This window comes from Trichosurus vulpecula, chromosome 2, assembly GCF_011100635.1.
Source record: "Trichosurus vulpecula isolate mTriVul1 chromosome 2, mTriVul1.pri, whole genome shotgun sequence".
Classification (NCBI taxonomy): domain Eukaryota; kingdom Metazoa; phylum Chordata; class Mammalia; order Diprotodontia; family Phalangeridae; genus Trichosurus; species Trichosurus vulpecula.
In genome coordinates this window covers 191,400,493-191,415,217 of record NC_050574.1, presented here as the reverse complement: position 1 = coordinate 191,415,217, position 14,725 = coordinate 191,400,493, and the positions used below count along the sequence as shown (strand labels likewise).

Here is a 14,725-nt window from a genome sequence, read left to right as displayed (position 1 = left end):
CAAAAAGTAATGGTCCTGTCATATTGGTCAGATGATATCTGGAATATTTGTGCAACTGTGGAGAGAGTTGTAACTGCAGTAGTAAAAGCTCCACTTGGGGCCCAATTAAAAGGAGTCCAAACTGACCTCAAAGGCATTTGGAAGGAAGGGTAACTACTGGTAGGAGTCAATGAAGGGAAGAATGCAGGGAAGGGGGAGGTCCATCAGCACTACAGGCCCCTTGTGGAATACGTTTGTTCACCTAGCCCTTTAGCAGTGTCTGAGGAACTCAGATCTAGGTGCCTCCCAGCCCCTCCCCCTCACATATCCTTTCTACCTCCATCTGGGCAGCATAGGGACCATGGCAGGAACCACATAATCATTCATTCCCTTCTATACCACCTCCCCGCTTCCCAGCATAGATATACATATACACACATCATACACATACATATATACACACATCATACATATGCATATACACACATCATGCACATACATATACACACATATATACGTATCATATACACACATGCACATACACATGCACACACACACACATACATATACACAAGTGCAATCACTCAGGCACAAATCTGCTTGGCCTGGGTCAATAAGTAAATGCCCAATCCAACTACTTTGATGCCTCCAAGGAAGATTCCCAGTCTTTTACACCATGGAAGGCATGGGTGCTTGGGGTCCCACCTGCAAGTGAGTAACAGTTGAGAAGAGAGGTAGGTGGGTAGGGAAGGGAATCAAGCTTCCATTTATCACATATCAGCTAACCTAAAACTGCCAGGATTCCTTAAACAGCACCTAGTTTTAAAGAATGATAAGTTGAAATAAAAAGTTATATGTCTTCTCCATTTCACAAATGCCTAAAAAAGCCATCTCCACTCCTTGTTTAGACCCTTCTCTCATTCACTTCTTAGTTCTTGTAATTTGACTTCCAAATTTACCATTCCACTGAAACCACGCTCTCCAAGATTATCACTGATCTCTCAATCGATACATTTGATAGCCTTTCCTCAGTCCTCATCCATCTTGTCTCTCTGCAGGTTTTGAAGATGCTGACTATCCCTCCTGGATATTCTCTCTTCTCTCAGCTTTTGTAATACTGCTGTCTACTGATTCTCCTTCTCTCTGTCTGACCACTCTTATGGTCCCCTTTGCTGTATCATCCACATCCCATCTCCTATAGCGTGGCATCCAAGGCTTTATCCTAGGCCCTCTTCTCTTTCTCTTGGTGATTCCATCAGCCCCCATTGGTTTAAGTATCATCTGTTTTCAAATATTCCCAGATATTAATTTCTCTCCTAAGCTCCAGTCAGTAATAATCAATAATCAAATGCCTATTATATATCTCTAGATGGAAGTCTCAAAATTCAATTCAATTCAAACAATGGTGCTATACAAAAAAAAATGCTCTCAAGATTACATTCTATTGAGAGCATCTCAAATTCTGTGCATAAAAAAGCTCATTATCTCCCCCCCACCACACCCCCCCCACTCAAGTCCCTAAACCTAGAACATAAGTTCATTGAAAGCAGGAACTATTTTTCCTATTTTCTTCTATATTGCCAGTGCCAAGTAGATCCTTAATAAATGCTAATTGAATCTATTAAACTGGGAGCACCCAGGTGATCCAAAGGGGCAGGTTCATCCTGAACCCCCAAGCCAGGGTCCCTGTGTTTCTGTCCCTCCTCCCCCCCCCCAATTAAAGATAATGGTCATCCAACTGAGAATACATTTACCCCCTTGCCCCAGGTGCAAAAGTTCCTAGTTCTCTGGTTCTGGGCATTGTTCTCTTTTTTTAATAAAATATTATTAATATATTTTTGTTTTTATATCAACTACATGTCCCATTGTATCCCTCTACCTCTACCTCCATCTCTGAGAGAGCCTATACGTTATGACAAAGTTTTTAAAACAAGGTCTTACTAAAGAGAAGGAAAAATACACAAAACTAACCAACGTAACAAAAAAAAAAAAAGAAGTCTGACTTTATATGAGGAATCAAAAGAAGAGAGGTTGTAGAATCAGGCCTTCTGCTGTGGTTGATGAGGTGATGATACACATCTGATGCCTGGAGTATTTCTAAACACCGACCAGTGCCTCTGCGGGTAGATCTCCTGGCATTCAGACACATCTGTTCCACATTCACAAAGCCAGGTTTTCATCAACACAACTTTATTCCTCCCTCTTTCTTTTCCTTCATCCCTATCTCCCTTTTTCAGCAAGCTTGGTTTCCTAAGAAAAGTGATCTCTCTGAGTCTGTGTTTCCTGGCTCTCTCTTCCTGTCAAAAGCAGCTGGCAACTTTGCAGGATCAATTCGAATCTTCCTGGCTCCCCGTATCCAAGCAATGTATTTCTCTTTCTTGGAAAAGAAACCAGGTTTCACAGGCTTACAGGTTTGATTCTTGGAATTGAGTTTTCAACTTGTTCTGGTTTGAGATTTTGGTTGTTTTATTTCCTCCCCACCTCCACCCTCCAATCTGAATTTTTATAGCAATTGATAGCTAGATGTTTGCTACAAATTCAAAAACGTTGATGACCAAAGGAACTTCAAAAGCAAAAAAAGGGGAAGTGAAGTGAGGCAGGCCTCTTGTCTTTCTTCCTCCAGGGCTCTCCTTATTTGGGCAGAGAACTGGTGTCACTGAACCAAACCCCAGAGGTAAGCCCTGAGGATGGTCATGGGGTATGAACAGCACAATTTCTCATTGTCTAGGACCACAATGAGAACAGAGCCCCTGGTAACAAAATGCAAATTTAAAAAATAATAATACGCCCATAGAAAAGGGACATGAATAAAATCCCATCTTTTTGCATGTTTTACTATTTTCAATGAGCCTATGAGTGGTACATTGGGTTGCTCATGGTTACAAAGAAATGTTTTTAAATATCATAGAATCATGTAAGGTAGATATCATGGAATCATAAAGGCCATATATGTCCATCTGACTATTCCATTTTACAGATGATCAGACCAAGGTCTACAGAGATGAAGTGACTTGTTCATGGTCACATGGGTAGAGAATGATAGAGCCTAAGATTCAGTCCTAGATTCTCTGACTCCCAATCCAGCCCTCTTTCCCCTGCGCCCCTGCATGGTTATTTACTATCCCTAAGAGATTCCTCTGGGATTCATCTTAATTTCTGAGTGCCTCGAGGGAGTCTAGCTCACTCCCTGCGAGGAAATTGGATTGTCCTCAAGCCAGACAGGGATGTAAAAGGTGTTCCTCTGTGACTCTGTGGGCAATGACAAATCTAATGGAGCAGTAATGTCATGTCACATATCCCAGTCACTGCCCCAGGAGCAGAGACCTCAAAGCAGGGTGCAGCTTGAGGTTAGACAGGGGAGAAGCAGAGCCTAAGGAAGCAGGACTGTTGTTATAAGGTGGTAAAAGCAGACAAGTGGCCCTTTATTTTTATGGAAAGTGGTGCTCTGTATGTGTTAGACGCTTTGGCGCAAATATTAGGTGCATGGAGGGGCAAACTGTTTGTCTGAATTTATAACTCACAATCAAACTGAGAGGCAGAGAAGACAAATTGACCAATATCCAAATAGTGTATAGACGCGAACTTCATTACCTATAGGTGGCGTGATGGGTTAGTGTTTGACATGGAGTCAAGGAGGCTGAGTTCAAATCCCACGTCAGATATTTACTACATACATGAACTTGAGCAAATCACTTAATTTCTCCCTCCCCAGTTTCCTCATCTGTATATGAGAATAGTAATGGCACACATGAGGAAACTGAGGCAAACAGGGTTAAGCAACTTGCCCAGGGTCACACGACTAGTAAGTGTCTGAGGCCAGATGACAAATATGAGTCTTCATGGCTCCATCCACTGTGCCCCTTAGCTGCTCACGAATTCCAAATAGCTAAACCCATCAGGTGCAAATGGAGAAAATCCCAATACAGAGCTAAAGGAGGATTCCCATCCAACCAGGAATTGCAAGGCGGTTTCAAAAGCGGTTGGCTACCAGCCGCTACCTTCCCAGGGGAGAGGAATCGTTTCTCCAGGCTTTGGCTAGCCTTCATTGATGACAGGGCAGCAAGGAGTCTATCTTATGCACCTGAGAGGAGGGTTATAGCCACGAAGAGAAGTCAACATAAGCAAAGTTTCTTCACTGGGCTATATAATATCTGCATCATATAGACCTGACAGAAAAAAAAAAAAGTTTAGACTAAAAGTAGCAAATGGTTAGGAATTAAATTCTTTTAAGTGTGTCTAGGCACAGTTGTCTGCTAGCTCCCTTACAAAGGGCAGTGTGGCTGCGGGCTGGCAGGGTTTGCCCCTCTGTGTGGCAGAATGTAAGACTCTATAGGCATAAAGAGATTCTTCTCTTTGGTCAGGAAACAATAAAGAAAGCATACAACCAAACTTAAAAGATAAAAGAGTATCCCAAGTACTCCACAGTTCTTAGAAACCAATGTAGCTAAATGCTTAATGAGTTAATTAATGTGATTTAATTATTAATTAATTAATGTTAAATAATAAGTTAAATCACATTCAGTCCTTTTAATGATGCCTCTTTAATTCAGAATCCTCTTGGTTGTTTTTTTTTTTCTCTTATACATGCCTACGTCCAGCAGGCATGAATCATAGATTTAGAGTTGGAAGAGACCATCAAGGTAGTCAAATCCAACTCCCTCATTTTACAAATGAGGAAACTAAGGCCCAGAAAGATTAAATAGATTGTACAGGGTGACACAGATAGTAAAGGTCTGAGGCAGGATTTGAACCCAGGTCTTCCACACTCCAAGTCCAATACTCTATAAATTACACCATGCCACAAGAAGAAGCTGAACTCACAGGAGACATTTATTGTGTTTTGTCAAAACTATACTAATTTGAGATTTAACAGATCAAAAGTCTACTTCCAAATGCTACAGACTTTTTCAATTGAGATACTGTATCTAAAGTACCTTACAGACCTTGAAGTACAATATAAATAATAAGGCATCATTAATATTTTCAAATCTAGGGCATTTTAATACTAATAACATTATCAAGGAAACTGTAAAATCCTCCACCTGTACGATGACCAGAAAGAAATTTCAGATATCTATCCACAGAGACATAAATATGGAAAGTACCAAATGGATCCACCGGTTAATGAACCTGAAAACTGTCAAACTACACAGCAATAAGGAGATATTATTATGAAGACAGACAAGCTATTGGAGGCCCTCAAGAAGAAAGCAGACAAGAAAGGTAGTCCCTAAATAAATTTTGCAAGGGGAGAGTCATGTTCTCTGGAATCCATCCGGTCTCAGTAGCACTGAGGTCAAAACTGGTGAAATTTCAGTAGCAGAGGGGTTCCTTGTTCCATCGGAATCTCCACATCTTTTCCTCACTGCCTGTCCACCCTGTTGGACTTTGGATCACTAAGTACTGAGCATATTGGTCTATTGCTAAGTACTTTGAAACAATCCCTGGGCTATGGGCACAGCTCAAAAAACATGATTAGCCATCATTATTAAAATAAAAAGGGGAAACACTGGGGGGGATCAGTAACAGAGAGAAAGCCTGAACCCCAACACCCCACACACCTGAGTACCCATAAAGAAATACACACCTACATAAACAGACACACACACACACACACACACACACCTGCTTCACAAGCCTTAACTGAGTAACTGCTGACTTCTAAATTCTGTCTACCTCTTATAAAAAAAACATTTATCATCCTGAATCAAGGGACTTCCCTTACCATTCTGGACGGCACTGATGAGGGTGACAATTGCCAGCAAAACAATATTCCCCACTGTTTCATGGTCCATATTCAATGTAGTCCCAAGAAAGAGGATCGTACCGGCTTCTCAGCACCACCCCAGCCCTGCAATGCACAAAAAGGGGAAGTGACCTGTCCTTACTTCATCATTAGGATTTCCTGAGAGCCCCTAGCATGATCACACATGTGTCTTTTTTTTTTTTAATATGAGCCACCAAAGTGTTTTCATCAGGTTTAGTAAGACTCCACCAATCAGAACAAGGTTTAGGTGGTGGAGGGACAGACCTAATGAACTCTGCTCCACTGTCTGTCAGACGAAGGCAGTTTCTCAGCTATCAGAACAGTCCTATATCTGAGGTCTTGTCTTGCAGAGCTTTGGGCAGACACTGAGGGCCTGCAGTCCTCTTTCTTTTCTGTTCTTGGCAGAGGAAGGGGAGGGCTGGGGAAGGCGGGGTGAATGAAACTTTATTTTTATCTTTACACTATCAGCAAGTCTTCTATCTTAAGTGTTTTCCATCTCTTCTTAGAGTCCTCCGGGAGGATGAGAGACAAAGGCTCTGTGCCCCCGCAAAGGAAGAAGAACAGGAAGTAAATGCAAACTGAAGAAGTATTTTAGAAATGGAAATGGGCTTCAGTCACAGGAGAAGGGGTTTAGATCATCTCTAAGGAGGTCTGTCTTGACAGGGAAGATTGTTAAATCCAGGCCCACTGAGATTTCCCTGACTTCTGAGAGCAATTATGGAAACCCTTACCACATAGATAAATGATTGTTTGTTGAATGAATGAAGGGAGGCAAGAATGATTATTCTAGTTCATCATCTGCTTCCAAGCAGAACTGTTCTCAAACCTTTCCCAACAGATGAAATATCTAAATCATTATTATTAAGTGAAGTTGAAAATCATTTATTAAAAAAAATTTCTATGTGCTAGACACTGAGCTACGTACTGGGATACAAAGAGGTGCCAAAAATAAACAAAACAAACAAAAAAACAGTCCCTGATCTCAAGGAACTCATAGTCTATTATTATTATTATTATTTGTGTGATGTACACTTGTACCTATGGGTGGGTAGCTAGGTAATTGCAGGGATAGAGTGCCAGACCTGGAGTCAGGAAGACTCTTGTTCCTGAGTTCAAATCCAGCTTCAGCCACTTACTAGCTGTGTGACCCTTGGCAAGCCACTTAATTCTATTTGCCTGAGTTTCCTCATCTCTAAAGTCAACTGAAGAATGAAATGGCAAACCACTCTAGTATCTTTGCCAATAAAACCCCGAAAGGGGAGAAGAAGAGTCAGACACAACTGAAAAACAACTGAGCGAGTCTCAAAAAAGGTTTAAGAGTAGTCCTGTTTACAGGCAACGGATGAGCTATATTACTTTTCATTCATTCAACAGACATGCATTTATTAAGTGCCTACTATATAAAATAAATACATTGTAAAAGGCATGGAATGAGGAGGGAAAACATAGAAGAAAAAAGAAGATATAGTTCCTGCCCTCCAAGAAATATCAAATTAATAGGAGTGGTAAGATATCCACATAAAAGAATATTATAAAAATTAGATTATTCTATATAGCAGATTTCTCACAGTATAGGGTGGACCTTCTGGGGAGGTCAGTCAGTTATCTCATCCATCAATGCAACAAACATGCATTTAGCACTTAATATGAGCCAGGCACAGTGCTAGGCTTACAGAGACAAAAGCAAGACACTCCCTACCCTCAAGGAGCTTATATTCTATTGGAATATAATATTATGTAATATTGGAAATAATTTTATATTCTACTATATTCTAATGTGACACATTCACAGATCAGTAAATATAGGGCAGCAGGTGATGAAGTAGATAGAGCACTGGGCTTGGAATCAGGAAGACTCCTCCTGAGTTCAAATTTGGTCTCAGACACTTACTATCTGGGTGACCCTGGACAATAGCTCTATTCTCTTCAGTTCTTCATCTATAAAATGCTAGTTCCTAAATATACAAAGAAAGGGAAAAACATAGTCCCAGCCCTCAAGTATTGTTGTGTTTGTCCTTTGTTCTTGAAGAGGACCATGACATCAGGGAAATGATGACATGACTTGCAGTTGACTCTGATTTAAGTGAGGGAGGACTGTGCAAGGTCACCAGCCTCACTTTCTCCTCCAGAGCCATCTGGGTCCAGTAGCTCACATTCTAAAGAAAGACACAACACACAAACAACTACAGACACCCAAAATTTATGCAGTATAAATGGGAAGTAATATCAAACAGAAGGCATTAACACTGGGAGGGAATGTTTTAGTGCCAGTGTTTTAGGAGGTGAGGGAATCCTGGAAAGGGCATTTACAGAAGTTTGGATTAGCCATAAGTCTTCAAGGAGGTCAAAGAAACCAAAAGGTAGAGGGAAGAGCAGTCCTGGCATGGGGCCAGCCAGTGGAAAAAGTCAAGAGAAAGACTCAAAGTGCTTGCGGAAATCTGAGCTGCAGAAGCAAATGGCACCCTAGCAGGAACCAGCGGTTAAAAACTTCTCTTCTATTAAGGAGATCGCTTCTGCTCCCCAGTTGCCCCTTCTTCATCAGAGAGCCAGCTGTCAGCACTTACTCTCTTTTGAATTCACAATACTGTCTCCTAACCAGTATGTGTCATCTTTCCCCTCTCCTGAGCTAAGATTTTAAAAATGTCTCATAGTAGTTACAGCTAAAACAGACCTCCGGGTTATCTAGTCAATCAATCATTAAACAAGCGCTTATTAATCACCGACCATATGCCAGGTACTGGGCTTGGTACTGGGGATGCAATTTTTTTTTTAAATCAAACAATCCCTACTCTCAAGGAGTTTATATTCTAACAGCAGTCTCATTTTATAGATGAGGAAACGAGTCTAGAGAGATGACTTTAATTAAGGTCATCTGAGTAGATCTACTGAGTATTGAACCTAAATGATCTGATTCCATTCCCAAAGCTCTTTCTACCAGAGGGCATTCAACACCCTTTCCTACTGATTACCTCCCTTCTTCAGCACAGTAGGGTGATAATGGTTTTGAACTTGAGGGTCAAGATTTGAATTTTCCTCTGACACTTTTAATGGTCTTAGTCAAGTCACCTCCATTTGCCCAACCTCCAAAAGTGGGGAAGGGGATAACTCCTGGTCTTAGCCCCTTACAGGCTGAAAAGCATAGGGTGGGGTGGGGGGGGGGGGGAGAGAAGGGAAAGGAAGAATAACAGTTCTTGTGAGTCTTGAGGGAGATAATGTGAATAGACATTCATTAAGTGCCCACTTTTATGTGCCTGGCACACTGTGCTAAGCGCTAGGGATACACGAAGAGGCTAAAGGTGGTCCCTGCTCTCATGGAGTTTACAGTCTAATGGGGAATTCTGCAAAGATCCTTACAAACTACAAAGCCCTATGTATAAATCCTGCCTGTTGTCTTCATCTCTTACCTTCATCTCTGCCTCTTCCAACCCCTGCTTGTATTCCAGGATCAGCTCAAAGACCATCTCCTTCAAGAGGCCCTCCCTAATTCTCACAGATTTTAGTGTCTTCCCAATCTCGGTGTATTTATTTTGCACGTATCTTATGTCTATCGTTGTTGATCCGTCGTCCTTCAGTCATGTCTCGCTCTTTATGACCCCATTTGGGGTTTTCTTGGCAAGGAAACTGGAGTGGTTTGCCGTTTCCTTCTCCAGCTCATTTTACAATTGAGGAACCTGAAGCAAACAGGGTTAAGTGACTTGACCAGGGTGATACAGCTAGTAAACGTCTGAGGCCAGATTTGAACTCAGGAGGAGGAGTCTTCCTGATTCCAGGCAGAGTGCTCTATCCACCGTGCCAAATAGCTGCCCTATGTTTACTGATCTGTGAATGTCTCACAGATAATATCACATCCTTGAGGATAGAGTGTCTCACTTTTGTCTTTGTACGCCCAGCACAGTGCCTGGGAGTAGGTATTAAGTGAGTGCTTGTCGATTGACAGATGGATAAATTATCATTATTTGTCCATTATTCACCCAAACAATAGTCGTTAATATTTATGAAGTTCTTTGAAGGTTTGCAAAGTGCCATGCTTAAATTCTCTCACACCAATCCAGTGAGGGATGCATTAATATTATCTCCATTTTATAAATGAGGAAACTGTTGTTGAAAGAAATTAAGTGGTTTGTCCAGAGTTGTAAAGCTAGTGTCTGAGGCAGCATTTGAACTCAGAGTCCAATGGCTCACTGCCTGTGGTCAGTTACCAAGCCCTAAATTGAAGAGAAGGCTCTTTTTGCTCAATATTTCTTCTCTTTCTGTCCTATGACTACTGACATTCCCAAGCTTTAAGTGTTCATCCATTTTTTTGATGAGTCTCCAAAAACCTCACTATAACTGATGAGGATTAAGAGGGGAGAGATACAGGAACCCCAAGACTGGAGTTCCCAGGCAGGGTCATTAAGGAGGGTACCCCTCAAGGACCAGAGTACTTGATGAGGTTGGGGCTGTCTGGAATGAATTCACAGACTCAAGCATTCTTTAAGTCAAGGTGGCAAAGATTTATTGTTATGCTTTTCAGCGGGCAAGAGTTCTTAGGGAACCAGCAACCTTAGAGGGTTACAATTAAGGTTTATATAGGTTAAACTATAGTAAAACATGTGCCAAATATGCAAATTAGTTTATTCATGGCAGGATTAGGGAGTGGTTAGGGAGTGGTCGGTTCTTAAAGGAACCTGCACCTTTGTATCCACTGCACAGGTATTTTACCCAGAGTTCACTGGGAAACTGTCCAAAGTGGGGCTACATGGAGGTGTGGTTTTAGGCCTGAAACGTCACTAAGTCAACAAACAGTCAGGGCTGACTGAGAAATACCCAGGCTGCTCCCATCAATGTCTAGTTAGATAAGATAAATGTAAGGGAGTATAATATGTCTAAGTCTAGGATGCATATAATAGGTCAGTGAGTAGTAAATATCTCTATGAGCTAGCACACAGCCAGTTCAAACTAATAAATTCCATAAGTGCAGCTGGCCACTGTATCAGGAAGAGAAATAAATGTTTTGCTAGGGCATGCTGTCCTTGGGCTGGAGAGAAACTGCCTGGGACAGTATTTTGAGGCTAGGAAGAGATGTGATTTTGGAACTAGGATCCAAGCACAGGCATCTAAGCACCCCATAATAACCATAGAGTCCATAAATTTCTTCCCATTCCAACCAAGCCCTGCCTCTGATGTGTAACAACTTTTTTTGTGAAATGGGTAATGAGTAAGGTGGATATCAGAAGAGTTGGATGCAGGGAACGAAATCAGGTTCTCCAAACACTTTAAAAGTGGACTATATTTCAAATAATTAAAGCACAAAGTAAAGGTCTCTGGATCCTTCAATTATATTCTCCCACACACACCAGGAATGGGTGGTATGCGCCCCTGAGCACAAAACTGAAGGGCATCTCTTTCCTAACCTTGTTGAGTCACTTTTTGCTTGAGAAAAGGTAATTGTTTTGATGTAGAATGCTTTCTCTCATAGATCCTTTTAAGAACAGCATAAATAAAACTACAAAAGACATAACATAATATTCTCCTTCTTTAGTAATTAAGAACAAAGTATACCTAAATTGTAACTCATTTTCCTTGACTTGCTTACCCCCCAATATCATTCTTTTTTTTTGAGGGAGGAAGGCTAGGCAATTGGGGTTAAGTGACTTGCCCAAAGTCACACAGCTAGAAGTGTGTCAAGTGTCTGAGGTTGGATTTGAACTCAGGTCCTTCTGACTCCAGGGCCGGTGCTCTACTCACTGCACCATCTAGCTGCCCCCAATGTCATTCTTACTCTTTCCCCTCTCCCCATTTCCTTTTTTTTTAAACACACGGGTGATATTTTGCACAAGGGCTAACAGGAGCCCATCATCTGGTCCTAGAATAAAAACTTTTGAAAATTGTTATTTAAGGATGATGTTCTTCAGTGCTTCTTCAACTGTGGGTCATGATCCCATATGGGGTTGAATAAGTGAATTTGGGGATTGCAAAAAATCTGGCAACAGTAAAAGGTTTCTAAAAGCACAATGACCAAAATATCAGTATCAAATATTCGACCAAGGTTTAATTCTTTATGTAAAAATAAACAAGCACATGGCCCTTCAGTATGCAAATTTGCTTTTGTCTTTAATAAATGGTAAAAATTATATATATATACATATATCAAAGAATTGCTTTAAAATCAGTTTCTTGGGGCAGCTAGGTGTCGAAGTGAGTAGAGCACCAGCCCTGGAGTCAGGAGGACCTGAGTTCAAATCTGGCTTCAGACACTTGACACACTTACTAGCTGTGTGACCTTCGGCAAGTCACTTAACTCCAATTGCTCTGCCTTCCCCCCTCCAAAAAAATAAAATAAAATAAATTTCTTTATGATTCATTATTAGTAAATGTTTGATTTGTATACCTATTTTACGTACCTACATACCTGGGATTCGATAAAAATTTCTCAGGCAAAAGGGGGTCAAAAGTGAAAAATGTTTAAGAAGCTCTGTTCTAGGTTATAGGTTATTAAAGAAGCCTGCAGAACAGCAGCAAATGAAGACTCTTCCTTTTGTGCCTCATGGTCCCCTTTGGCAGTCTGGTAAAGCCTATGGACTTCTCAGTGAATGTTTTGGTGCTGGGGATGCAAATATTTTTTTTAATTCTCAGAACGTACAGAATTATGAACCGATGCTGAGTGAAGTAAACAGAACCAGGAGGACACGTAACAGCGACATTGTGCAATGACCTACTTTGATGGACTTCACTCTTTTCAGCAAACAATGATCTATACAGAGGTGGAGAACCTGCAGCCTCAAGGCCATATGTGGCCGTCTAGGTCCTCAAGTGTGTCTCTTTGACTGAATCCAAACTTCACAGAACAAATCTCCTTAATAAAAGGATTTGTTCTGTAAAACCTGGACTCAGTCAAAAGGCTGCACCCAAGGACCTACAAGACCCCGAGGCTGCAGGTTCCCCATCCCGAAAGACAATTCCAAAAGACTCATGATGGAAAAGTGCTCTCCACATCCAGAGAAAGAACTATAGAGTCTGAATGCATATCGAAGCATACTGTTTTCTCTTTTTTTTCTCATGATTTTTCCCTTTTGTTCTGATTCTTCTTTCACAAACTAATGTGGAAATATACTTAATATGATTGTATATGTATAAACTATATCAGATTGCTTGCTGTCTTGGGGGAGGGGGAGGGGAGGAAGGGAGGGAGAAAAAAATTTTGAAACTTAAAATTTTATGAAAGTGAATGTTGAAAAAAAATTTTAAATATACTAAAAAAGGGGCAGCTAGGTGGCGCAGTCAGTAGAGCACCGGCCCTGGAGTCAGGAGAACCTGAGTTCAAATCCGGCCTCAGACACTTGACACAAGTACTAGCTGTGTGACCTTGGGCAAGTCACTTAACCCCAATTGCCCTGCCAAAAAGCAAAAAAATAAAATAAAATAAAATAAAATAAATATACTAAAAAAATAATAAAATAAAATATACAGAATTGTGAAGGAAGTCAATCATGCTGAAATATAGTTATCAACATATATTTTTAAGAAACGAGTTCACACACCTCAGGTTAAAAAACTCCTCCCCTAAAGGGTTTTATTAAGCACCTACTATATTGTGCAGGGCACTGTGCTAAGGGGCTTAAAAATACTATCTCATTTGATGCTCACAACAACCCTGGGAGGTAAGTGCTATTATATTAGTTCACACACCTCAGGTTAAAAAACTCCTCCCCTAAAGGGTTTTATTAAGCACCTACTATATTGTGCAGGGCACTGTGCTAAGGGGCTTAAAAATACTATCTCATTTGATGCTCACAACAACCCTGGGAGGTAAGTGCTATTATATTCCCCATTTTACAGATAAAGAAACTGAGGCAGGCAGAGGTTGTGACATTTCCAGGGTCACGTAGTAAGCATCTGAGGTCTTATTTGAACTCAGGTCTTCCTGACTCCAGGACCAGCACCCCAGCCACTATACTATCTAGCTGCTTCTAAAGGGTCACAGGATCATAAAATCTAAGAATGAGAAAGGTTTTCAGTGACTATCTAGTTTCTAGTCCACAGGCTCCCAAAGTGGGCAATACCGCTCCCTGGGGGGTGCTGGAACAATCCAGAGGGGCCATTGCGTGGGGGAATGTTGAATAAAAGTAAGGGGGCAGTAGAAGCAAGAAGAGAAAAGAAGAAAAATTTGAAAAACCATTCATACATGTATCATCTGTTGTGTAACAGAGTTAAAGTCATAGTGATTGCATTATTTTCAAAATAAACACACAAAATGCAAGCTATAAATGATATAAATGATTAATTGTCAAGTACGCTGACAGGTCTTAAGCAACTATTGGCAGGTGAGTGTATCTCACATTGTTGGGATGTCCAGCATGCATCGGCAGGAATATGTGCCCCTTAGCACAGTTCCCTGCACAATATAGTAGGGCAGGGCTGGCCAAAATGTGGCCCACAGTGTGATTTATGCGGCCCGCCTACAAGCATAGAAATTTATATAAATACTTTAGTAAACGAAGTCAAGCTACTGCAGAGCTCTCGCTGAAATGGCAAATCAAAATATATTGTCTGTTGTTTCAATAAAAACCTAATGTTGGACAGCCCTGTAGTAGGTACTTAATATAACCCTTTAGGGGAGGGGTTTTTTAACCTGAGGTGTGTGAACTTGTTTACAATATGATACTATACGGTTACATTATGCAATATTATAACATCAAATCTTCAATGCAGGGGAAAAAAACCACAAATTTATAATAAATTATTAAATTTAAGACTTATTTAAAAAAATATTTTATATTTTTTTGAAATGACATAAATTTCAAAAAGACCATTAAAGGGTTAAAGTAAGTAGATTGCCAGGGGCAGCTAAGTGGCAAAGTGAGTAGAGCACCAGCCCTGGCGTCAGGAGGACCTGAATTCAAATTTGACCTCAGACACCTGAAATACTTATTAGCTGTGTGACCTTAGGCAAGTCACTTAACCCCAATTGCCTTGCCTTCCCCCCTCCAAAAAAAAAAA

General features: G+C 40.8%; 1 protein-coding gene across 1 annotated transcript in view; it reads right to left on the bottom strand.

Annotated features, from left to right (window-relative positions):
• The window catches only part of LOC118838912 (arachidonate 5-lipoxygenase activating protein), a 40,573-nt gene extending 34,725 nt beyond the window's left edge, over positions 1–5,848 (bottom strand). Inside the window, exon 1 of the mRNA XM_036746293.1 lies at positions 5,705–5,848. Within this exon, the coding sequence (XP_036602188.1) occupies positions 5,705–5,774 (70 nt within the window). The 5' untranslated portion in view covers positions 5,775–5,848. The remainder of the gene's footprint in view (positions 1–5,704) is intronic.
• Positions 5,849–14,725: the final 8,877 nt, after the last annotated feature.